Here is a 24,933-nt window from a genome sequence, read left to right as displayed (position 1 = left end):
GACTTCAATCTTTCTCAGCATCAGGGTCTTTTCCAATGAGTCAGTTCTTCGCGTCAGGTGGCCAAAGTATTGGAGTTTCAGCTTCAGCATCAGTCCTTCCAATGAATATTCAGGATTGATTTCCTTTAGGATGGACTGGCTGGATCGCCTTGCAGTCCAAGGGACTCTCAAGAGTCTTCTCCAACACCACAGTTCAAAAGCATCAATTCTTTGGCACTCAGCTTCCTTTATAGTCCAACTCTCACATCCATACATGACTACTGGAAAAACCATGGCCTTGACTAGATGGACCTTTGTTGGTAAAATAATATCTCTGCTTTTTAATATGCTGTCTAGGTTGGTCATAGCTTTTCTTCCAAGGAGCAAGTGTCTTTTAATTTCATGGCTGCAGTCACCATCTGCAGTGATTTTGGAGACCCCAAAAATAAAGTCTCTTACTGTTTCCATTGTTTCCCCATCTCTTCTTACTCACCACACACAATCACCAAGACCCTTAGGTTTTGTACACCCCGTCCCTGTCCATCTCTCTTGTCACTGACTGGTCTGAGTTGCCACACTTTCTCTTCTTCCTGCAGCCAGTCTAAACTTCTCAAATCCAACCATCATACAGATTCATGAAAGTCTGATAAGTGAAAAGCCTGAAACGGTCAGGGGCATGGTGCTCAAATCCTGTTATACCTGGTCATTTCGGCTGATCTTAAAATCCTGAAGAAGAACAGGATAAAGTAGTCACAACAAATCTTGAGAAGAACAGCACAGGACTTGTCCTACCAGTTATCAGACCAAAACACAAAAGTAATTCAAAGAGTCTGGTGTTGGCACGTGGACAGAGAAACTGTTCAGTGAATCAAAATAAAAGTCTAGACTTCTTCATGGTGGTGGTGGCATTACAAGTTAAAGGGAAGGCAGGGTCTTTTCAGTACATGGGTCTAGAACTCTTAGGTTCCATGTGGGAAAAGATGAAATCATTGAGTCCTCCTACCTTACACTATGCAAGTGGATTAATGACATATATATGAAAAGCAAAAATGCCAAACTACTGGAAAGAAAAAGGAGACAACCCTTATGACCTTGGGGAAAGGAAAGAAACAAAAGGCATAAACCTTCAAGGAAAAAAAATGAGGGAAGAGAGGCTCAAGAGGAAGGGGATAAATGTATAATTATGGCTGATTTATGCTGGTGTTCGGCAGAAACACGACGCTGTAAAGCAATTTTCCTCTGATTAAAAATTACATTTTAAAAAATGAAAAAATTTGATTAAACATTTGTGTACCAAATCAAGCCAATAAACAAAAGACAGGAAAAGCAACATTAGATGGCAAGGTGTAGTCTGAGAGAAGGAATATGTCACACACATCACCATCAAAGGGTTCCGGTTCAGATTTATAGAGAACTTTAAATACCAGTAAGAAAGAGATATACGCCCCAAGAAAATGGGCAAAGGAAACAAATGGGAAATTCACAAAAGAGGAAATGACCTCAGTGACCAATAACTATATGGAAAGATGCCTTATCCTCACTGGTAATAATGGGAATGCAAGTTACAGTAAAATTGAAATACATTTTCAACTCACTAGATTCTTAAAAAAAAATGATTAGCCTGATAGTATCAAATGTGAATGCTAGTTAAGGTTCATTTGTGTGTCAAATACTTGAAAAGCAATTAGCAATGCTGAGTAAAGGTGAAGATGCCATGCCTTCATGGCATCACTGTGACCCCAGCATTCCAATTCTGGGTGTCTGCCCTCAGGAAATGTGCATCCATGCACAAGGGCGACACATTTCCTTTCCAAGGACGTTCAATGGGGAAACAACCTGCATGCTCCTTGGTAGAGAAATGGATAAGGGAGCTGCAGTTCATTCATTCAACAAATTCTACAGAGCAGGAAAAAATGAAGAAACTGGATTTGCAGGTATCCCTGTGGATACAATTCATATGACAGAAACATGGTAAGCAGGCAGAGAGAGTTGCAGATGAATGTTTAGGTGAATGGCATGATGCCACTTATGTAGTATTTTAAAAACCTAGTATATATGTTTATATGTATGCATGCATGCTAAGTTGCTTCAGTCATGTCCAACTCTGTGGGACCCTATGGACTATAGACCTCCAGACTCCTCTGTCCATGGGGATTCTCCAGGCAAGAATACTGGAGTGGGTTGCCACGCCCTCCTCTAGGGGATCTTCCCAATCCAGGGAATGAACTTGCGTCTCTATGTCTCCTGCATTGGCAGGTGAGTTCTTTACCACTAATGCTATCTGGGAAGCCCATATATAGGTATACGTGTAGTAAAATACAAAAATCCACACAGGAATAACACAAAATGGTATGGGGACAGTAGATACCTCCATACGGAAGAAAGGGAACAGATAGCGTGTAATCTGTCTGTAAACAATTAAGGAGATATAAAGCAAATATGGCAAAATGTCCACTTCTGTTAAATATGGGTGGGAGGTACCATAGATATTCTCTTCATAGAAAGGTTTCATGATTTAAAAAGAACAGACTTGAAAAGCGAGTAGACACTTTCTCTGTGCCAGGTGCCGTGCTAGGGGCTGTGCTGGAGTCCAGGTCTATCCTTCCCCACCCTTTGCCAGGAACTGGGGGCTGTACGATGGGGCCTTGGTCGGCGGGCTCCCTTCTGCCTGGTTTTCTGGGCCACCTGGCCAGGTGGAAGGAGACAGCGCTGTCAGAGCTGCTCCAGGTCTTTGCTCAAAACCCATCAACCGGGACTTCCTGGGAGCTAAGACGCCACGCTCCCAGTGCAGGGGGTCTGAGTTCCATCCCTGGTTGGGGAACTAGACCCCACATGCTGCAAAGACGACCAGGCAAATTCAAAGACATAAAATTAAGAAAACAAAACCCATCAACCTCCACTGTTAGCAGAAGTGTCCTTGCTTAAAACTTGCCAACTCTCCCACCTCTAGCAGGAGTGAATATAAATCTTTAAGTTAAAGGGTTCAGAGATAGAAAAGGAAACCACACACACACACACACACACACACACACACAAGAAAAAACCAGGTGGAACCAGCTGGGACCAAGATGGCAATGAATGTGATTTCCAACAGACTCTAAGTCTCCTTGTACCTCCATCTGACTACATTAGCATATTAAATGACACATCCACTGGTGGCCAAGACTGGACATTAAGGACCAAAGAAGGATAGAAAGGGGGTGGCACCCTACTCCCTTGAAAAAGCCCCATCCCTCCCCTGGTAGACTAAGGCATCTGCCTCCCCATTATTAGCCTCACTGCTCATCCCTTTGTCTTTACTCTGTGAATTTAGCTTCTCCATTCTTTAGCCATTGAACAAAGCTTCTGCTGTGTTGATTTCAGCTTCTGTTCTGTCATTTGCCCACTCAGACCTGAATGTAAGTAATAACCTTCCTCCACCGAGACAGAGAGCTCAGATTTGGGTCGAGCAGGGGTTCCAGAAGACTTAATTTAATAAGAAGAGGGGGAGCTATTTGAGGTCCAGATTCCAGCCTGCATGTGGCATCATCTCAAGAATTGGGGCTCCGACAGACCAACCCATGACAATGACTCAGAGAGTCGTGGCCTGGACTTCGCCAACCCTGGGAGGGTCCATGGGAGCCAGTGAGGTCTGCGGCTAAGCTTTGAGTACGCTTGCACTCTCCTGGGAGGGGTTCCACGTCGCCGTCAGCTTCTCTGAGACTGTCATTCTTAACCAGGGCATGTTTGTATCAGAAGCATCTGGAGGGTGTGTGAGAAACAGTTTCTTGGGCCCATCCCAGGAGGGCCTGGTTCTGCTGGCCTCAGGTGGGTCAGGGGCGCTGCTCTTTGGGTGGTTCTGATGGGCACCCCGTGAAGAATTTCTGGTCAAAGCACCGAGATGAAAGCAAGTTCTGTCCTGGGGAGACATCTGGTGTAGCGGCCGAGGGGAGGAAAGGCGGCGTGGAAGCACCCGGCCTTGTTTCTGTTTTGTACGTATTGCTCAATAAATGAATCCGTGAGGAGGGTGGAATGTGGCTTGTTTATCAGCTGCCTGTACTCAGGATCACAGTCTCGCTGCCTGAGTCACTCTGGCTCCCACCCCGGGCTCAGTAAGGATTTTATAAAGGTCAGATCGCCTGGCTCCTCCCCGTGGTTGGAACTGGTGGTGTCCCAGCATTAATAACAGTGATAATTGAGCGCTGCGGGCCTGGTCTCTGGCTATGTGTGGTGTTGCCACCCAGAAGGTGGGTACTTGGAGGAGGCCCGCTCAGCAGGTGAGAGAGCCTGTGAGTAGGACCTGGGCACTGTGCCACTATCTGGGAACTGAGGGCAGAGGGTGGTGGGGGGTGGCCCACGGTGGGGAAGGAGCTCAAGCAGTTCAAAGGTCAGGCATTAGGGGAAAACTGAGGAAGGAGGAACATGGTGACACATTCGAGGTGATCTGATCTAAGCAGAAGGCACTTCTTGAAGGATACGTGTGATGGATAAACGTCCAACTGCTGCTCCCGAGGAAGGGAAGATGAGGGAGACTAACACCTATTGTGCACCAACTGTGTGCCAGGCTTGTATAAACACTCCGCTGCTGAGTCCAAAGACTCCCGAGCCGTCAACACTCCTGCAGCTGTCCTGCGGAGGCCTCCCTGCCCCCAGGTCACGTGGCCGACGGGAACTGGGTTTGCTCCTTGAACTGGCCGCGTGTGCGGTGAGAAGTGGACACTCCGAGGCTCTTCTGGGAACCTCCCTGGCCTTGGCTCTCCCCTCACCCACTCCCTTCCCCACCTGTCTCCCAGAGGTTCCTGCGCCCTGGCTCCAACCCCAGACAGGCTCTCCCAAGCCTCGGGACTCGCCTCTGGTCACGTCCACTCAGCTCCTGACTCCCCCTCCAGGCCGAGGCCCGGATCCACCCCCTTCTCCTTGCTGCTTTGGGTGGGAGGCAAGCCTGGCCTCAGATGCCCCTGAACTCAGCTGGGGGCAGGTGGGGGGCTGTGGTCTCCCTGGGCCCAGGGTCAAGGCTGATGCTGCTCTCAGTGCCCTCCATCACGCCCATCCCTGCACTGCGGACCAACAGCAGGACTTTGACGCTGAAGCAGAAGAATTTCCATTCAGCTGGGACCTAGGCGGGGTGGGGGGGGCTGGGTGGGAGTGGTGGCCTCTCTGCCAGTAAGTGACATTCTGCTACTGAAAGGCCTCACGTGCCAGCCCCATCAGGCCTGGGGTGGGGTGAGGGCGCCATGTGACAGCACCCAGGACACGTGTCTTCTGGGACCAGTTTGGAGCTGGGTGGCTGACAAGTTTGTTCCTCTGTGTCCACTGGGCGGGGGCGGTGATAATGGGCTGGGGCTCTGGCCTGCCCTAGCGGAGTGTGGTCCCCGCTGCCCAGCCCGATATGGCACGAGCAGCTGGAAAAACTGACCACGCGGCTTGACTATCTCAGAGGATTGCTCTATTTTTCCTCAGCATAATTTTTCCATGAATAATCTTTAAGTGGCTGTTTCTTTAGCAGTTTTATTGGAACATATGAGAACTGACAGTCATTGGGGAACAAGATATCATGAACAAAATCTGGTTTTCATTACACTTCTCTCAAGAAACCAACATGCTGCCCAACAGACCACTGACTGATTGGAAGAGAAAAGAACACAGAGCCTTCTAACAAGGGCTCTGGAGTGGGCGGGATCAAGGATGATGAATGGCAACAGCAAAGAACGTGGGACCCAGAGGCAGACAGGCCTGCGCTCCCACTGGTACCTGCCACCTCCCAGTGGAGCGACCTTGGGCGAGTTACCTCACGCCTCTGAGCGTGAATTTTACGTCTGCAAGACAGGGGCACTAAGCCGGCCTGGCAGCGCCCTGGCGAGAAGGAAAGGACAGAGCGCTGGCCTCTCTCCTTCCTAACAACACCCAGAGGGGTGCGGCCCAGCCACTCTGAATTAGCTGATGCTCTGCCTTCGTGGAGTCACAGTCAAGTGGGGACAGAGACAAGCATCCAGATAATTACACCCAGGAAAGACACCTGCTTTGATAGGAAAAAATGAAGAAACACGGTAATAGCAATAACTACATCAATGGGATAACTATCACGACTGTGCCAGAGCTGGTGATGGTAATGGGTGACATTCACTGAGAATCTACCAGGGGCCAGCTGCTGCTGCTGCTGCTAAGTCGCTTCAGTACTGTCCGACTCTGTGCGACCCCATAGACGGCAGCCCACCAGGCTCCCCCTGTCCCTGGGATTCTCCAGGCAAGAACACTGGAGTGGGTTGCCATTACCTTCTCCAATGCATGCAAGGGAAAAGTGAAAGTGAAGTCGCTCAGTCGTGCCGACTCTTAGCGACCCCATGGACTGCAGCCTACCAGACTCCTCCGTCCATGGGATTTTCCAGGCAAGAGTACTGAAGTACAGAGATTGTCTTCTCCGACCAGGGGCCAGAGACTGTGCTAAATGTTCTGGACAGAGGATCTGATGTCAGCATCACAGTAACACTGCCTCACAAGCCCTGTTGGCAGCATCTCGATGTTATGATGTGGCACCTGCAGTTGGAAGGGTTAAGGAGCTTTGCTGGGGCGAGGGGCTGGTGAGCGGTGGAAAAAAGTGACCTTGTGCTCCGTTTGTAGTTCTAAAGGAAGGCGGCTCAGAAGCCACACACTACTCTGTCCTCGGCAGCCTCAGTCTCAGCCGTCACTTCCTCTTCTCAGAGGCGGCCTTGGCCGGCCAGCCAGCGCTGGGACCACGCTGGGGCCGGGGCCACGGGCCTCCTCTGCCCACCCACGGGGGTCACAGGGGACACGCCTGAAACACCCCCAGTGCCTCCTGTTCCTTCTGTACGTTTCTCTTGGAAGAGAAAGAAACAGAGGGAAAGAACTGGAGACCCCTCCCATCCTCAGGGGTTAAATTAGACCCTCACTGAGATACAGGGCCCTGCGTGGTGCAGAATTCACAGCCCCAAAGGTGGAAGTTCTCACAAAGAGGGTGACACCCCATCGTCCTGGGTGCACTTGGCCCACACCCGGCCTTTATGGCACCCGTTCATCCGAAGCTAAGTAGTTGTGTGTGATTTCCTGCTGACTGTCCATCCCCACCCCCCATCCCAGGAGGCAGGGACTGTGTCCCCATGCCCAGCCAGGGCTGGGTGGGCAGTTGGAGCGCCAGCGGCATGTGCCGAGAGCACCGGCATGGTACCCATGGCTCTGCTGAGGAGGACACGCACCCAGGACAGACAGCCTCGTTCCCACGGGTCCCGGCGGCATCGGAGCAGTCCTGCCCTGGGTCAGCGCTGCCCGATTCAAGCAACCTGGCAGCCTGGCCGCTGCTTACAGGCTGCGCTCCAAGTCTCGCACATCGGAGATTAATGGGAGGCAGCTGTGTCGGAGGGAAACGACTCAATCTGGAGTCACAAGACTCGCGTTCCATCCAGCCTCGGCTCGGGGCTGAGCGGGGAGCTGGGGTCCATTCTCCTCGGGCTCTGAGCCTCTGCATCATCCCTGGAGGCAAGGATGACCGCTGCTGTGATCCTGAGCTTCAAGAGCACCAGCCTGAGCGTCTGGGGTGTGGGGCCCATGTCCCCCTCAACTGCAAGGGGTGCTGTATCTCCCCATTTCATTCCTGTGTTTCATTCATTCTCCATTTCATTTTGTTCCCACACTGGGGCTCTCACCGGGTCTGCCAGAGCCCTGAGCGCTCTGGGCCCCGGGGGCCCCTCTGCAGAGGAAAGCCTGTTTGTGTTGAAAGCCTTCTCTGGCCAGGTTTCCTGGTGGAGCCTGGGAGCCGGTGACTTTTACGTTCACACGCGTTCTTTGTTTCTCATACATGCAACTCTTACAGGTCCTTACTGCGAGCCAGGCTCTATCTCACATGTCACTTGGTTTGCCCCGGTTCACTTCCTTCTGAAATATGGCATCCGATCACCTTTCAACTGCAGTGAGGCCCGGATGCTTTGTTCTCGCAGCCAGAGGCTCAGGTTCCCAGCTGCAGCAGGGCAGCAGCTTTGAGTCTTGGCTCCTCCGCTTGACCTTGACCTTCAGGGGCTAGGATGGGAGACTCCAAGGACAAAGCAGACGTGAACTCCAGAGGGAACCAGCAAAAACTGGTTCCCTGTCCCTTGAGTCCCTCACCTAGGGCCCCCTACCCACTCTGAGAATATGAGGGCAGAAAGAAGGGGTCACTGCCCTCACCCATGGGGGTGCTCTCTCACTCTTCTCAACCACAGTGAAGGGTCTCCAGGCCACTCGAGGAGCTTGCTATATGTCCCCAGCAGCTGGGAGACCCAGGGGACTCCGAGTGCCTCCCTCAGGCCTAGAGTCCACACGGCTGTGGCCACACCAGGGTTAGCTACACTCATAGGCTCACCTGGGCCAGGACGGGTGCAGCCTCCCATGAACCAAGGTGGTCCCGGTGAGTGGAGCTGGGGGCTGGAGGGGACTTAAAGCAGTAAGAAACGCTGTGGGCACTGGCTGAGGGCCCATGCAGTGTCCCCCGGAAAAGACCTGCATCTGCTCAGGTCAAGGGGCTGTGGGGTCGCTGGAAAACCCATGAAAGTGCCCATGAGAGGAAACAGCACCTGGAGTCGACACTGAGCCCACACCATTCTTGGCAACCAGACCCTGAGGTTAGCTAGCTGAGGAAGGTAGAGAGAAGTCCAAAATGGGGGGATGGCAACACCCCGACTCCACAGCCACAGCGGGAGGTCCCAGACAAGGCAAGGGAAGGAGAGGTAATGCCAAAGCATGTTTAGAATCTACTCTTACACAGACCCAGCCTTCTAAGGACCACGCTGGGACAGCACGCCACTCACAGTGTCAGTGGCAACATCATGGGTGTGCCAAGGTGGTCACCCAGGGCAGGGCGCTTCCTGCACTGCACCGATGATGGACAGCCCAGGGAACTGTGGGCCCTCTGGTGCATCCTGCTTCTTCCCTGTGCTGGGTACAGGCCACAGCCACTCCAGACCCCTGGGCTCAGCAACTGGCTCTGCCCCTTCCTCCAGGTGTGAGATGGGGGGAGCAAGCAACCCAGAGCCTTTGCCTATAGGGCAGGTACACCCACCTCACAAGGTAGGTGTAGGTTCACCAGGCAAGCACATGGGACGGGTTTAGAGTAGTGTCTGGCAGAGAGTGCTCACTCAAATGTGTCAGCTATTAACTATCTCTAACCTGTTTCCCTACCGTGAACCAGCTGGTGTGGTTGGTTTTAACACAGGTCCACAAATTCTAACACTCTCATTGAGGACTCAGTCTCCCTGCCCTCTCCTTGGGCCTGAAAGGCCTTTGAGATTGCATTGACCTACAGAAAGACAGCTGAGCGCTGAAGAACTGATGCTTTTGAACTGTGGTATTGGAGAAGACTCTTGAGAGTCCCTTGGACTGCAAGGAGATCCAACCAGTCCATCCTAAAGGAGATCAGTCCTGAATATTCACTGGAAGGACTGATGCTGACGCTCAAACTCCAATACTTGGGCCACCTGATGCGAAGAGCTGACTTATCTGAAAAGACCCTGATGCTGGGGAAGATTGAGGGTAGGAGGAGAAGGGGACAACAGAGGATGAGGTGGTTGGATGGCATCACTGACTCAATAGACATGAGTTTGAGTAAACTCTGGGAGTTGGTGATGGACAGGGAGTCCTGGAGTGCTGCAGTTCATGGGGTCACAGAGAGTCGGACATGACCAAGTGACAGAACTGAACCGAACTGACCTACAGAGCATGGCAGAAAGGTGGGTCACACAGATGCCATGATGCTTTGAGGACCTCTGCTCTTGGAGAGCAATACCATGCAAGACCTCAACGACTCTGAGGACCCCATACACCAGGGAGGCCCAGGCCACATCGGACACCATGTGGACCTTTAGGTTCCGCCCCAGCTGACAGCCAGCACCAAGCACATCCCGACGGTTCCAGCCCCAACATCCAGTCCCTCTTAGCCTTCCTGTCTTTCCCACTGAGACCCTAGTTGTCATGGAGCAGAGACAAGCCAGCCTGGCTGTGCCCTGTCCAACCTCCTAGCCTGAAAGTCTGTACATGTAACAAAATGGCCACTTTGTTACTGGGTCCTGGGGTGGCAGGTTATGCGGCCAGAGTTACCTGGTACAGCTGCTGAGTGTGAGCTGGAGCTGAGGTGAGGGCCCTCTGGCCCCCCATCCAGTGCTCCATTGGCCATGCCATGCTGTCCCTCTATCCAGTCAGCATCAGAGCCTGTAAGGGCCAGAAGCGAACATTCCTGAATGGTAAGCGGGTGCCAGGCACTGTCTAAGGGTTTTTCCGGCCCAGCCTCAGTCCATGAAGTAAGCCAACATGAAGTATTTATGATGGTTTAGTCGCTAAGTCATGTCCGACTCTTGAGACCCCATGGACTGTAGCCTGCCAGATTCCTCTGTCCATGGGATTCTCCAGGCAAGAATACTGGAGTGGGTTGCCATTTCCTTCTCCAAAGTATGTAGCTATTCCTATTCCCATTTCACTAATAAGAACACCGAGGCTCAGAGGGACCACATGGATCGCCCAGCCCCAGAGCTAGGAAGCGCTGGAGCCGGCCCTGCACTCAGGTCTGCCCGACTCCAAGATCTGCCTGGCTTTTACCCACTGCGCAACAGAAGGAAGACAGAAAGGTGTGTTGGCGAGCAGTCCTGAAGGTACAGGAACCTGCGGCCAGCCTGAGCTTCTCCATGGACTTGCTTTGCTGCCAAGGAATCTTCAGAGAAAATCTGTCAGCTGGTCCAGCCACATGGAGGCGGGGCTCACGAGATCTGGAAATGTCTTCACCGGTTCCAAGGCACACACAGCACCAACTGCCCTCTCTCTTGGGGTCAACGTTCTTTATGATTTTTGCTCTCCAGGAAAATATTAGTTCATTTATATAAGCTAAACATTACATACGGGGGGAAATGGAAAACGTGGCATTCCTGGCCTTGTTTCTCCCCAGACCAGAAACTGAGAAGGTTTCTCCACTTCCTTTCTCACAGTCTGTCCATCTGCTTGTGCGGAGCCTCTGGCACGGCTGCTCCCCGGGGGGTGGAGAGGGGGGTGTGGGGGCATCGGAGGGACGCAGGGTGCAGCTGCAGCTCGGGGGACCACCTTGACACCAACCGAGGCCCCAGAGACCTCACCGGAGGGCTGCGTCCAACACAGAACCTGCGTCTCCCGGGCAGGGCCGGCGAGCTGAGCCGGCGAGCGAGTGTAGCCAGAGCGAGGTCAGGCAGCTCACTCTGGCCTCCTGGGACTGCTCTTCCCTGTGCCCCATCACTTCCTCACGCTGTCTGCTGCCTGCCTCCCCAGCTAAGGCGAGAACGAAGCCCACGAGGGCAGGTCTTCTCCAGGCACCTCGGGGGGCCTGGCTCACAGCCGGCCCCTGGCATGTGAAGCCTCCAGTGAACGGACTCTCCTGGGGCCTTTCCTTGGCAGGTGTGGGGGTGCCTGCTGGCTGGAAAGAGCCTGGGGCTGTAGCCCCAGCCCCCTCCTGAGGAGTCGAGGGAGGCTGCGTTCCTCCCATTCCTGGGACTGCAAGAGGCACATTCCTGTCCCTGGTCTGGTCAGGCTTTTGCCACGCAGCCCCATCTAACTGCCAGACATGGAAGACCTCCCTGAAGCTGCCCTCTGTCCCACCCGCATGGGACCCCGCAGGTCCCCACTGCTGTCTGAAGGCCAAGGCTGGGAAGCCAGGATCCCTGAGTGTGTCTAAAACCTTCCAAACACTCCTGGGTCCTCTGATGGTCCATGAAACCCTTAACACCCCGCTTCCAGGCTGGAGCTGCAGCTGTGGAAAGTCAGTGGCAGATGCTCCTGGGTACCGAGGTCTGCTGGCCTCAGCACTTCGCTGGGAGGAGCATGGAGTCAGCAGGCAGCCGGAGAACCAGGTGCCCACAGGCCCAGCTGGGAGCCCAGAGACCAAGCTCCCCACATGCGGGGCTCTGGGAATTCCAGGCCCAGGGAAGGCAGACACGGGACAGAGAAGCACAGACAGCTGTTGCGTTTCCACAAGGGAAGTGCCTGAAGCACGGAGAGCTGCAAGAGGGTGCAACGCAAGGTCAGCAGGCTCTGGAAACCGGCAGGCACTAGACATTTTAGGTTTGCAGGCCCCAGGGTCTCTGTCTCAACCTCAACTCTGCCGCCACAGCGAGCAAGCAGCCAGTGTGTCCACGGCTGCGTGGCTGTGCTCGGATACAAACCAGAGTGGCCTGCGTCAGAGCCAGGTACGCCATTCCCCAGTGTAATGGGGGCCTGACCTGGTCAGGGAGCGGGAGGAGAGAGAGGAGGAACGATTTCCCCAAGCCCGAGTGATGACTCAGGGACAGAGGCAGAAGCATAACATTGACAGTAATAACATCATCCTAATAAAGTTACACTTGATGAGGGGTGTTCTCCGTGTCAGGCACACATGATCTTAACAAATTCTTCACAACCACCCTCTGAGGGAAGTATTACTATGCCCACTTTACAGATGGAGAAATCAAGGCTTGGCGGGTACACAGGGTATTCTGTCCGACCCTTCAGATGAGTTCTTCACCCAGCTTGGTGCCCTTGGGAGGCTGGACCCAAGAGGCACCTCTTGGCTCCCTCACCCCAGGCTTCCAGCTGGGTTTGGCCGAAAGGAGGCTCCAGCTGCAGATATGGTGGGAGGGCAGAGGAGAGAGAGGGCAGGGCGTTTCAGCTCCGTCTTCCCTCCTCCTTTATCCTTGGCTACCACAATTCCTGTCCTCTGCGACTCAGCACTTGTTGGAGTTGGTGACATTTTTTCTTCCCCAAGTCCTTCAGCCTAGAGGCGCTGGGGACCTTGCTGTCCTTGTGTAAAGTATTTATTCCTAATCCCATTTCACCTTCATTAAGTCTCTTCCTGTGAGTCATCTGGGGGCAATTCTGTTTCCTGCCAGGACTCTGACTGATGCTGGAGGTTAGTTAACTGACTGGCTTCTGGTTTCACATGGCCAATAAGGCCAATAAACATTGGAGCCAGGTGGGGATGACAGGGGATGGGACGGAAGGAGAGTAGGCTGAAACTTGAGGAGGCTGGACCGGGGGCTGGGTCCCGGCTCTGGTACCGGTTTCCATCCTAGGCAGGGCTCAAAAGTGAATGCAGGCACTTCCCCAGTGGTCCAGTGACTAAGTCTCCATATGCCCAGTGCAGGGGCCCTGGGTTTGATCCCTGGTCAGGGAACTGGATCCCACATGCCGCAACTAAAGCTCCCGTGTGCTGCAACTAAAACCCAGTGCAGCCAAGACAGAACTATCGTATTTTTAAAAAGTGAACGCAGCGCCTCCTTTCCTGCCCCAGGGCTTGGTGAGTGGTCTGCTTCTGCGGGCCCCCAACTCACAGTGTTAACTTCTCTGTGCCTGGCTCCTGTCTCCACCTGGGGCACTGGTAGATAGATAAATCCTCCAGCTCGTCGGGCCGTGGGGACCTGATGGCACCTGGGGAAGGCCTGAGATGCGCTCATCCCGTTCAGGTGTGCTAATCGGACAGGCTGCTGCTGCTGCTAAGTTGCTTCAGTCATGTCCGACTCTGTGTGACCCCACAGACGGCAGCCCACCAGGCTTCCCCATCCCTGGGATTCTCCAGGCGAGAACACTGGAGTGGGCTGCCATTTCCTTCTCCAATGCATGAAAGGGAAGTCGCTCAGTTGTGTCCGATTCTTAGTGACCCCATGGACTGCAGCCCACCAGGCTCCTCTGTCCATGGGATTCTCCAGGCAAGAGTACTGGAGTGGGGTGCCATTGCCTTCTCCGGACAGAGTGCAGGGACCTCTTATTCAGACTGATCAGGAGACGGAAGGGCAGAACCCTCTGTATCCAAGCCCACTCTGCTCCAGGACCGCGGCATTCCCTCTGGAACAAACAGCCTTGAGTGGTCAGCGCTCCTACACCCCTCTGATGGCTCCCTGCCCCGTCAGGTGTATGTGGGCATCAGGAAGGAACATGGCTGACTAAGTGGGAGAAGGTTCTAAAACAAGAAGGCAGAGACGAGACCAGCGCAGTGAACTTCTCTCTGGTCACCTCTGCTGGTGGGTCATTCGCCATGTGCGGAAGGCAGTGGACGTGAAAGGAGACTATGGGAGACAGTTTCCTGTTGGGCTCATGGAACCCTGTGAGGATCAAGTTTAGGCCAGGACTCTGTCTTTTGAGGTGTAGACAGCAGTACCCCCAAGCTGTGTGGATCAACCAGCATCTCCCTCTCTCTGCTAAGTTACCGTGGGACCCTGGGGGTGGGCTAGGGGCTAGCCTACACACTGGAGCCAGGAGAGGCTGGGAAAGGTAAGGCACCTGGAGGAAACCCCGGAGTCAGGGCAGAGGCCTTGCTGGGCGGGGCCAGTGAGAGGCTGTGACATAGCTTCCTGTGGCCCTAGGGTCCGGACGCAGCAGCACCGCTGCAGCAGCCTGGCTCCAGAAAGGAGAGCAAGTGGTTGGTGAGCAGGTCAACAGGTCGCGGGCAGGGGTCATGACACCAGGCAGCAGCCTGAGACAGCCACCTCCTCACTAAACACTCACCGCCTGTCAGACTCTACACCGCATGCCCTGCATGTATCATTTCAATTTTGATATTCCAGCAACTCTGGGATGGGAGGCTTATTATCCCCATCTTATGCGTAAGGAAAGTGAGGCCCAGAGGGTGTAAAGTTACTTGTCCAAGACTGCAGTGGCCTGGCACCCAGGTGGGTGTCACATAAGCTCAAACCAGGAGGAAGAAGTACAATTGAACCCCGGCCTGCAATCTGGTCCCACCCAGAACAGGAGCAGAGACCAGCCCCAGCAAGAGCTGGACACGACTTAGCCACTGAACAACATCCAAAAGGAAACTGTCCCAGAGATGACTCTGGGACAGCAGCCAACATTGTGTACAGGTGCGCAGTGTGCTTTAAAAGCATGAGGGGCCCAGTCCCCGCGGTGAGAGCTGGTTCCACCTTCATTTTGTGGATGAGGCCACTGAGGATTGGAGAGGTACCATGACAGAGCTGGAAGCAGCACAGCTCCAGCTGGACTTCAAAGCCTGGGCCTCTTATCTCTACGGGACGCCACATGTGTCCCAAATATGGGAATAAAACCGATGCCCCAGGAAGGTGAGCCCTCTGTGTGTGGTGGGACCAAATGCCCCAGGCATTCCGTGCACCCCTCTGGGGCTTGTTGCCCAGAGCCTGGGGGAGAGGCCTGATGACAAGTGTCCAGGTGACCTGGAGAGTGTCCTGGGTTTTTCCACCCAGTTCAGGCCTCCAGCTTGGGCTCTGATCTTGCCTCTGTTGGGTCTCAGACTCTCCCAGGGAGCCCCAGCCCAGAGGTACCCTACAGGAACCCGTGTAATCAGAAGCCTGGGCAGGCTGCAGGGGGTGGGGGGAGGTGGCTGTGAGCAAGGACACTGAAGCTGCCAGACAGCAAACTGGACTCCGGTCTTTGGCTCCACAGGTAAGGCCAACCCTGGCAGCCATGTCTGGGCCATCGGCGAGTCTGCCCCCACCCGAGGGGCTACGATACCTGCAAGATCTTCCTTGGAAGAGACTAGTCTTGGGGAGCTGCTTCCTGGTTCAATTCGGAGTGACAGTCTGAAAACAAAGATTTTCAAAGGATTAGATGGGCTCTAGGGTATCAGAGGGGGAACCAGACATGTGCAAGCTGGGACCTGGGAAACTGGACTGCTGCTAAAGGCTATTCCAGTCATGGAGCCAGCAGTGCTCTGAGGTCTGCTCCAGATCACAGACACGGCTTTCCAAGGTCCCCAGGGGGTTTCCATGACCAAGAAATAATAGCTAGGGAAGACACAGTAAGTAGTGTAATCGTGGCCCCTCACTGCTGGGCACAGATGTGTTCCTGCTCAAGGCAACACTATGAACTAGGAACACCATCCCCGTCCTGTAGATGAAAAAAGTGAGGACCAGCGAGGTTACACAGCTCCCCCCAGATATGCGGGGCTAACAATTGGCCGAGCAGGGGATTGGGGCTGTCTGACCCCAAGCCAGGGTTTTAATCATTACACTGCATTCTCAGATGCCCCCAGAGAGGCATGACATAGTAGTTATTACTGTTTTTCTTTAAAGCATCGATTAAGAAACTTCTGGCTGAAAATGACAGAGTGAAGTTGGATGCCAGTCTCCCTCACCCAAGACCACAAACACTCAGGAGTAAAAGAGCCCCCCAGCTGCTACTCAACAAGGGAGGGGGCACGAACTTCAAGAGCTTGTAGCCAGGGAAAGAAAAAGTGGATTGTGTAGCTGAACAAGCCATCACGTCGCCCAGCTCCCATCCTGACCTCGGACTTCTCAGGGGGTCTGAGCGGCTCCAGATTCAGAAGAGACACGGAAGGGGTGGTGGGTGGACGGCGTGGGGGATGCTCTGATAGAAATGCAGGCTCCATGGTGTGGGGGGTGGGGGGTGCGTCATCTGAAACCTGAGGGTATCCCTTTCTGGAATGGGATTCAGCCCCCTGTTAGATGGAGGAAACACTGATGAAGGCCTTTTGACAGAGCCCCCTTCTCTAGAACAGATGGCTTGTTCCTTGCCTCTAAGGAGCTGGAGTCCTGTGTGTCCCCAGGCCGCACAGAGGGCAGAGACTGAAAACCCCTGTGCCTCTCAGCACAGTGAAAGGAAAATCAGCCCATCCCACGCAGCGCAACAGAACCAGACGGCGCCTCCTTCCATCAGAGCTGCGGACTAGCCAGAGGAAACCTCTCTTGTGGGGGCAAGATGAAAAGAAACAGTATGGCCAACTCAAACATCCTCGCAGAAAAAGGGGACAGAGGGAGGGAGAGAGCATTGTCCAGATTGCTCGGCCCAGAAGGCAGCCCCAGGGGACATGGGGAAATCCCCCCAAGGTGCTTGAGAATATGGGTTGTATAGAAGCAAACCTGAAAAATGAGATGGGAACACAAAAGATGAAAGGCGAGACAAACCAAGGGTTTGTCCAGGGAACAAACCAAGGACAGAAATGAGAGGACTGAAGGGATACCAAAGGAGAAACAGACCAACTCCAGCGACTGAGGATGAAAGAGATGGCGATTACAGCCATTAGAAAGAAGTCGATGGACATGAAAGGCAGAGAGCATCCAGGGTATGGATTCCTGGAACGCCGGAGAGAGAAGAGCCAAGAAATGGTGCAGAAGAAGTGGTCAAAGATAGAAACCAAAAGAATTCCTCTGTGATGAAGAAAGAGCACATGCCGCTCCAGGGAAAGCTCCACTCGGAGGCATTCCCCTTGCGAGGCTTTTGAACTTCAAGGAATTCTTCCCACGAGGTAGACAAAACAAGTCACTTACAAGAGGTAAAGGTCTACACTGGCTTGAGACTTGTCTACAGCAGCACCCAGCGTCAGACGGCACTGGAGCCGGTTCTCTGCGTCCTGCGGGAGGGGAAACCAAGGCGCCCAGCAAGTTAGACGCAGGTGTTTTCATGAAAGACATCAGAGGGTGCAGGACGTGAGCAAACCTACTTCACAATGAAACCCAGTTAAATACAGGACTGAGTTAAAATAAAGACTCCAGGAATGGAGAAGCGACAGGTGGTAAGAACTGAAAACGTTTAACTAAAACGATTCCTAAAGAGTAGGAATCATGATTCCTGAACATGATGTGTATGTTATAAACTTGGAGAAACAAGAAGATAACTAACGAGGAGTTGGAAGGTGGTGCAGGGGAGGTGAAGGAAGCGGGTGGAGCTTGCTAACGATCTCATCTTTTATGACCCAAGTCAATGGGCCCTGCACACCATGGAAATCTAGTTAAAACAGAACTTAGGGACTCCAACCTCGTCATGTTCTTCCTGACCTCTTCTGTTAATCTTAGAAGGCTCTTTTTAGGGAATAGTATCTCTTATTTAGGGAATAATATCTCTTATATAATTTAGGGAATAATATCTCTTACAAAGAAATGTTTATCTGAAGAGCGGCAATTCCTTATGTTTTATTTCAGTTCCTTTTTCTGGTTAAAGTAAAATTGAAGTTGTTTTAATTAAAAAATAGCAAGTGCAGTATAATCCAATTTCAATAAATTCTATTCTTGCATCCATCCATCTGTCTATCCATCCTTCTCCATGTGTATATATGTACTTTCTATGCACAGAAGAAGGTCCAGAATAATGCTCATTTAATGCCAACAGTCATGCTTTTTAAGTGGCAGGAATTTGGGTAATTTTTCTTAAATAAAGTAAAATAGATGAAAGACTGAGGAAAACAAAACACTGGCTGGGCTCCTTGGCACAATGTCTTCAAAGTAAGAGGAAGCCTGCATCCTCAGAGGTGGGGATCAAGTCTCTGGGTGTGCACTGGGCCATGGAGCATGGGTTCCTCCAGCAGAGTCACAAGCCCTGGGCATCCTTTGTCACTCAGATCCAGGGCCTTCCTAGGAAGGGACCCCCTCAGTGGTCTGGGCCCAGGACAAGAACACAGCCTTCCTCCCTGGGTGTGCCCACTTGGACCACAACAAAAGGCCTTTGTGAAATCCAGGCATTAAGTGCTAGGGTTGTTCACTGTCCTTCAGAATGGTAGGAGTAATTACTCACAGTTTGCAGCTTGTCCAAGGATTAGCTCATGGTCAGAAGTATTTATGGACCATTTTTCTCCTTAAAGTATATTAGTGTTAATGAAAAACTACTGTCTTTTTAATAAAATTATTGGCACATGAATGGAAAATATTATCCCAGAAGCTAACTAGGAATAGTTTCCCACTCCAGGGTACTCTTTTCAGGAACAGGAAATGCTTTGTAAGTAACAACGAGCAATTTGTGGCAAACATAATTTGAATGGTCATCTCTGGCCCTGATCTATTGCTGTTATGATTATTTAATAGATCAAAATGTATTACATTCTATTTTAACAAAATATTGTACAATAACAACTAAAGGTATCACTTCTATATTTCTAAAGACAGCCAACCATTAGGAGGACCATGTTGGGAGCTTTGGAAACAAACACAGATTTCCAGGCCCCATCCCAGACATCTGGGTGGCTAGAAGGCTTCCCAAGTGTCTCTGGCCCACGGTCAGGGCTGAAACCCACTGCCACAGAGCTGGTGAGGGTGGTATTACTTCAGCAGCCATTCCCAAGGTCTTGGTGAATGAAAACGGGTAACCTGAAGGTGTCCCTAGTGGCCAGTTTCCAACAACTTAGATGAAGAGCAAATCATCAAGCTGACCACATTTTTAAACATAAAACTGGAAGAGATTAAAAAATACATTGGAGAGCAGGATTCAAAGAGATTATGCACACTTTACTGGCAGCAACCAATAAGACAAGATTTAAAAGAACACATGCAAAGCTGGTGTTTAGAGGGGGAAATTGATCAATTACATGACATCCAAGACTAGCCTTGATAATAGGCCGTGTGAAAAGCCCTGAGGTTCTGAGTTGACCTCAAGCTCAAAATGAACCAAGATGTCCAACTGATATGGGGGACATGTAAAGGTACTATACTCCAAGAACAATTCAGCAGGAAAAAAAAAATATGGTGGACAGACTCAACATGAAAAGTCCTCCTTCTCACATACAGATGGCAAAAAAACACATGAAAAGATGCTCAACATCACTCATTATCAGAGAAATGCAAATCAAAACCACAATGAGGTACCATTACACTCCAGTCAAGATGGCTGCTATCCAAAAGTCTACAAGCAATAAATGCTGGAGAGGGTGTGGAGAAAAGGGAACCCTCTTACACTGATGGTGGGAATGCAAATTAGTACAGCCACTATGGAAAACAGTATGGAGATTTCTTAAAAAGCTGGAAATAGAACTACCATATGACCCAGCAATCCCACTTCTGGGCATACACACCGAGGAAACCAGATCTGAAAGAGACACGTGCACCCCAATGTTCATCGCAGCACTGTTTATAATAGCCAGGACATGGAAGCAACCTAGATGCCCATCAGCTGACGAATGGATAAGGAAGCTGTGGTACATATACACCATGGAATATTACTCAGCCATTAAAAAGAATTCATTTGAATCAGTTCTAATGAGATGGATGAAACTGGAGCCCATTATACAGAGCGAAGTAAGCCAGAAAGATAAAGACCATTACAGTATACTAACACATATATATGGAATTTAGAAAGATGGTAACAATAACCCTATATGCAAAACAGAAAAAGAGACTCAGATGTATAGAACAGACTTGTGGACTCTGTGGGAGAAGGCGAGGGTGGGATGTTTCAAGAGAACAGCATCAAAACATGTATATTATCTAGGGCGAAACAGATCACCAGCCCAGGTTGGATGCATGAGACAAGTGCTCGGGCCTGGTGCACTGGGAAGACCCAGAGGGATTGGGTGGAGAGGGAGGTGGGAGCGGGGACCGGGATGGGGAATACATGTAAAGCCATGGCTAATTCATTTCAATGTATGACAAAAACCACTGCAATGTTGTAAAGTAATTAGCCTCCAACGAATAAAAATAAATGGAAAAAAAAAAACAAAAAAGAAAAGAAAAGTCCTCCTTCTCCCTCTAATTACATAGAAATCCTGGATAAATTCCCAGCTGCCACAGATGAAGAGAGAACTGAAAGCCAGAGCAGGTGAGTGGGAGACGAGGCCAGAGGGCCCACCGGGGTCTTCACGGGAACTGGGTATATTCATATGGGCTGCATGGAATGGAGATGGAGCCTCCACCAGAGCCAGGTGGCGAGAGTCCAGCAGCAAGTGGGGACCCCAGGGAGCTGCCTTGTCCATGAACAGGCTCTCGAGAACTCTGTTTGGCAGCCCGGCGATGACTTCAGGTAGCTGCCCTTCCACTCAGCGCTCTGAGTGGGGAGTCCGTCATGAGAACCTGGAGCTGTGGAGCCCCAATTTTACCCTCCCCATTGGAAAAAGCCACGCTGAGAAGCTGATGGAACACCGTCCTTGGTCTGAGGGGGCCTGTGGGGGGCGGGCCGGGGTGGGAGGAGATGCTCAGCAGCCGTGCTCTGGGCTCTGTGGGGTCCGAGGTCACTGAACACGCACGTGCTGGGGTGGGGGCACGGGCGCTGCTGCACACGTGGCCGGGGGTGGGGTGGGCACTCACTTGTAGTTGTCGTCCTCCACAAACTTCTGGAGCTCTTCGATGTAGCGCACGGACTTCAGGTACTTCTGCACATGGGGCAGGGTGGTGAGGTGGTCTGCAGGAGGAGAACAAGACCCAGAGGCTTCAGTCTCTCCCGGTCTCTGGGCCCCACATGAGACAGGACTGAGACACATAGGCAGTCCTTCAACAGTTGCTGATGATCCTTTGGGCCAGGCCTGTGCTGGGCACTGGGCACAGAGTGGACCCTCGAGGCATGCCCCCCCCCCCCGATGGCTGGGCCACAGACCCCACACCCTGAGGTCACCAGAGTTCCTTGGCTGGGCAAAGATGGGTCTTGGCAGGGGGTGTGGGTGGGGAAAGATGGCCTCCAGAACAGACTAGAGCCAGGTGTGTGCTCTCAAACAGGTTTCCACTGGAATAATTGGACCAGTCTCCCTCACCTACCCCATCCCCTCCGTGTGACAAGAATGAATGGATCCTGTCCAGCCTGGTGAACAACCCAAACCCAGACCTGGGCGCAGCCTGAGAGCCTGGCTGCTGCATCCTGAGAAGATAGGGAGGGGCCAAGATGCTTGACCACCTGTTCTGTGCCTGTTCTAGAAGCCATCTGGCCTCAACCTTTGCACCTGCCTTATTTCCAGGAATAAGATGTGCAGAGGAGGAAGCCACCGTAACTTGCAAGGTCACTCCACTGAGAAGTTTTGACCTGAGTCACCTGTGGCCTCGGCCACACTGCGCTGTCTCTCTGTCCCGGGCTGACTGATGTCAAGTGCTCTCCTCCGACCATCATGGTCACTGCACTCTTTCTGAGGGGTCCCCACACTCTCCCTGATCCTCTCTCTGCCATTCCCCACCGGCTGGGACAGAGCTGGTTGAGGAGGGAGGTGGAGACAGTGGAGGAGGCTTTGCAGAGTAGCAGAAAAGAGGGTGGGGAAGGACCACTGCTTTCCTGGGCTGGGGTGGGGGTTGGCAGTGGATCCGGGTGCCAAGATGAGCCCCTGATGGCTCTGCCCAGTAACCGTGAGATTATCAGGGGTCATTCGGTTTTCTAGGGCCTCAGTGTTCTGGTCTCTGAAATGGGGATAGGAATACCTGCTTCACAACGCTGATGAGGGGGGAGATATAGGTACACAGAACAGCGGTAAGAGGGAGCGTTTCCTGAGCTCTGATGAAAGGCTGGGGCAAGGGCCCTGCACACACACCTCCCTGTTGTCACTGATGAGAAAACCTCAGAGAAGACAGACTTTTCAAGAGGCAGGGCTGAGACATGAAGCCGCATCTGTCTGACCCTGAAGCCGAGTCTGTAATTGCTCTGCTGGCCAGCAGGACCAATGCTGAGGCCCCAGGAAGTGAAAAGAGCCCTGGGAATTCAGGCCTCTCCCTGCTCTCTGCACAGAGGGAGAGCTGGTCTACAAGTGCGGGCCTCCTCCTCCCCCACCCCGCAATGTTTGTTGACGGGGTACCCCTGAGCGGAACTTTGGGTTTTGTGCCCTGCCCCCCGCAGTGGCCTTCCCACGTGGAGGCAGCTGGCTTCTCCCACCCCTGTGCTGGAGGTAGGGTTGGTCTCTTCTCCTCCCGCTCTGCTGCTTCCTGACTTCTACTACTCCCCCTCCTGTGAAGCTCTGCCCCATGGAGACACATTACCGCAGCTGTACCACCCTTCCCCTCGTCCCTGTGACTTCTGCCACGTGGCGCCCTGGTCACTCCGGCCCATTCCTGGAGGACCCAGGTACCTGGCTCCCGGCTGAGCCCATCCCCCAGGGTCCATGTGGCTGGCCCATCAGCGTCTCCAACAACATCTCCTCCATCCATCTCAGATGCACATCATCAAGGTCACCCTTTGGATCCGGTCATGTGTGGCAGAGCCTGGCTAGCTGTTGACCAAGTCAATGCTCTTTTCCCTCTAGGCCCACAGCTACGTTGCATTCCTAGCTTTGCTGGACAGAAGCAATGAGCGCCATGAGCAAGTCTGGCCCAGAAGTCCCATTTTTGTATGATTCTCTCTTCTGCATCTGCTAGCTGGATGCAGACTTCAGTGGAGGACTCGGGGCCATGGGACACAGTGGAACCACATGACAGAGGAGCCCGAATCTCAGAATCTGCTTGGAGGAGAGTTACCCAGGATCCGCCCACAGAGCTCTTCATGGGTGAAAGACCTGTCTCTGCCACTGACTAGGTGTGTGACCTTAGACAGGTGACCACACTATATTCAGCCTCAGTTTCCCCATCTGTGATACAGGGATGGTAACATCTAGTCTGCATGGTCTTTGAAGATCAAACATGCTTGCAATGGATCCAGCATGCATTTGATGCTCAGATATCAAAATGAAGACCCTTGGGCAGGGACTACCTGGTCTTTAGAACTTTCTCACTGATAAGGTGCTGTACCCAAAAGATTTCACAACCCCAACAACTAGGGGGACTAACCGTAGCTGCAGGAAACTTGTAAGTCAGCAATTATTCGGAGAATATTGTTCATCTGATTGGATCTTTGTTCATTTTCCATGATGCTGCCTGAGGCAGGATACGCAGAATCAATGTAGATTAAATCCAGAAGATAGATGCCTAAAATCAAAGAAGATATTTAATGATGGAAGGTGTTCATTAATCAGAATGGCACAAAACAGAACTGCTCTGCTAGAAGGTACATGGTGACTTATGAAAACTGCAATATGATTTGGACTTCAATTCCAGTCCTGACTACTAACTGTCCACATAAACTGCTCAACTGTAAATCAAACATCTGAGCAACAACCAAAATGAATGCTGGCAAGATTTTAGCATTTTGAGTTCCTACACTCTTCCAGCAACAAGGGTTATTCCCTGTAACCCAGCTGGAAAATAACAGGACATGAAAGGGATGAATGAATACTTGTGTTTTACCAACCACTGCAGTTTAATAGGTCTAAGGTGTCATACCCAGGAGAACACTGTTTAAATTCAGGTTTTCGTTTATCCACTTAACTATTTGTCTATTTGTTTATCTATCTGTCCTTACATGTACACACACACACACACACACACACATACACACCAAATCATAAATAAAGGAACAAAAGAAGAAATCAAAAAAGCAATAGTCCTTGGTATAAAGAAGTAAGGCTAGACAGAGAATTCTCCTGCTGAGGGTGCTTAATAAGAAAATAACGTGTGATGTAAAAACATTGCTGTGATAGGCCGGTAGGGTGCCTCAGCACGGCCTCATGGCATCACCCCAAGGGGAATTCAGGACAAGCTGACTGGCCAGAGATGGGGGAAGAGGACTGGCTGTGCAGCGCAGTCCAGCTGACTGGCTTGCTGAGGCCCACATTCAGAATCTCGAGGTGTGCATGCACAACGGGTGGCATGGCCTTCCAGCAGCCCCCTCCAGAGTGCTGCCACTAAACCCATAACACTGGTGAAGTGCACAAGCAGTGATGCAAAGCAGAACTGAAGGCAGAAAACATTGAATGAGGCAAAGAGGAACGGCTGATATTAATTAAAGGCATAGGCTATTGAGAAGATCTAATGATTACTATCTTCTATGCACAAAGCAATACTGCACCAAAATATACAAAGCAAAAAAGTGCCAAAAATCAAAAGTGGATTCAACAAAGCCACAACTATGGAGGTGGCTTTTGGTATGTCTAGAATTTGTGTGTGTGTGTGTGTGTGTGTGTGTGTGTGCACATATGTATGTACATACAAAAATATATTCATATACATGTATCTATAGATATATGTATGTATGTGTTCTATATGAATGTATCTAAGTAACAGAATTAAAAGCTTGGTGTTATATAAATAAAAAGACAATTATTTTAAAATACTCATGGAATGCTTACAAACACTGATTATATGCTAGTCTATTAAAAAAAAAAGCTCAATAAATTCCAAAAAATAAATGCCATATTATCTGTTCTCTTTGACCTTACATTACATCTAGGATTTAATAATAAATATAGAAAAAATTCTAACCATTTTTTAAACACACACTCATAAGGAACTCTCACAGAAAAAAATAAGAAAT

The 24,933-nt window shown here is 51.5% G+C and overlaps 1 protein-coding gene across 14 annotated transcripts in view; it reads right to left on the bottom strand.

The window, feature by feature from the left end:
- The window catches only part of RALGPS1 (Ral GEF with PH domain and SH3 binding motif 1), a 299,761-nt gene that overhangs the window by 31,486 nt on the left and 243,342 nt on the right, over positions 1 to 24,933 (bottom strand). For 10 of the 14 annotated variants that reach the window (XM_070453045.1, XM_070453044.1, XM_070453049.1 and 7 more), the window contains 4 exons: positions 23,352 to 23,489; positions 20,925 to 21,018; positions 15,412 to 15,479; positions 10,039 to 10,149 (listed from right to left, as the gene is read on the bottom strand). In XM_070453045.1, the coding sequence (XP_070309146.1) occupies positions 10,039 to 10,149; positions 15,412 to 15,479; positions 20,925 to 21,018; positions 23,352 to 23,489 (411 nt within the window). The remainder of the gene's footprint in view (positions 1 to 10,038; positions 10,150 to 15,411; positions 15,480 to 20,924; positions 21,019 to 23,351; positions 23,490 to 24,933) is intronic. The other 4 variants (XM_070453054.1, XM_070453055.1, XM_070453058.1 and 1 more) reach the window with 1 other exon arrangement.

Source organism: Odocoileus virginianus, chromosome 2 (assembly GCF_023699985.2).
Source record: "Odocoileus virginianus isolate 20LAN1187 ecotype Illinois chromosome 2, Ovbor_1.2, whole genome shotgun sequence".
In the NCBI taxonomy this organism is placed as follows: domain Eukaryota; kingdom Metazoa; phylum Chordata; class Mammalia; order Artiodactyla; family Cervidae; genus Odocoileus; species Odocoileus virginianus.
This window is presented reverse-complemented; position numbering and strand designations above follow the sequence as displayed.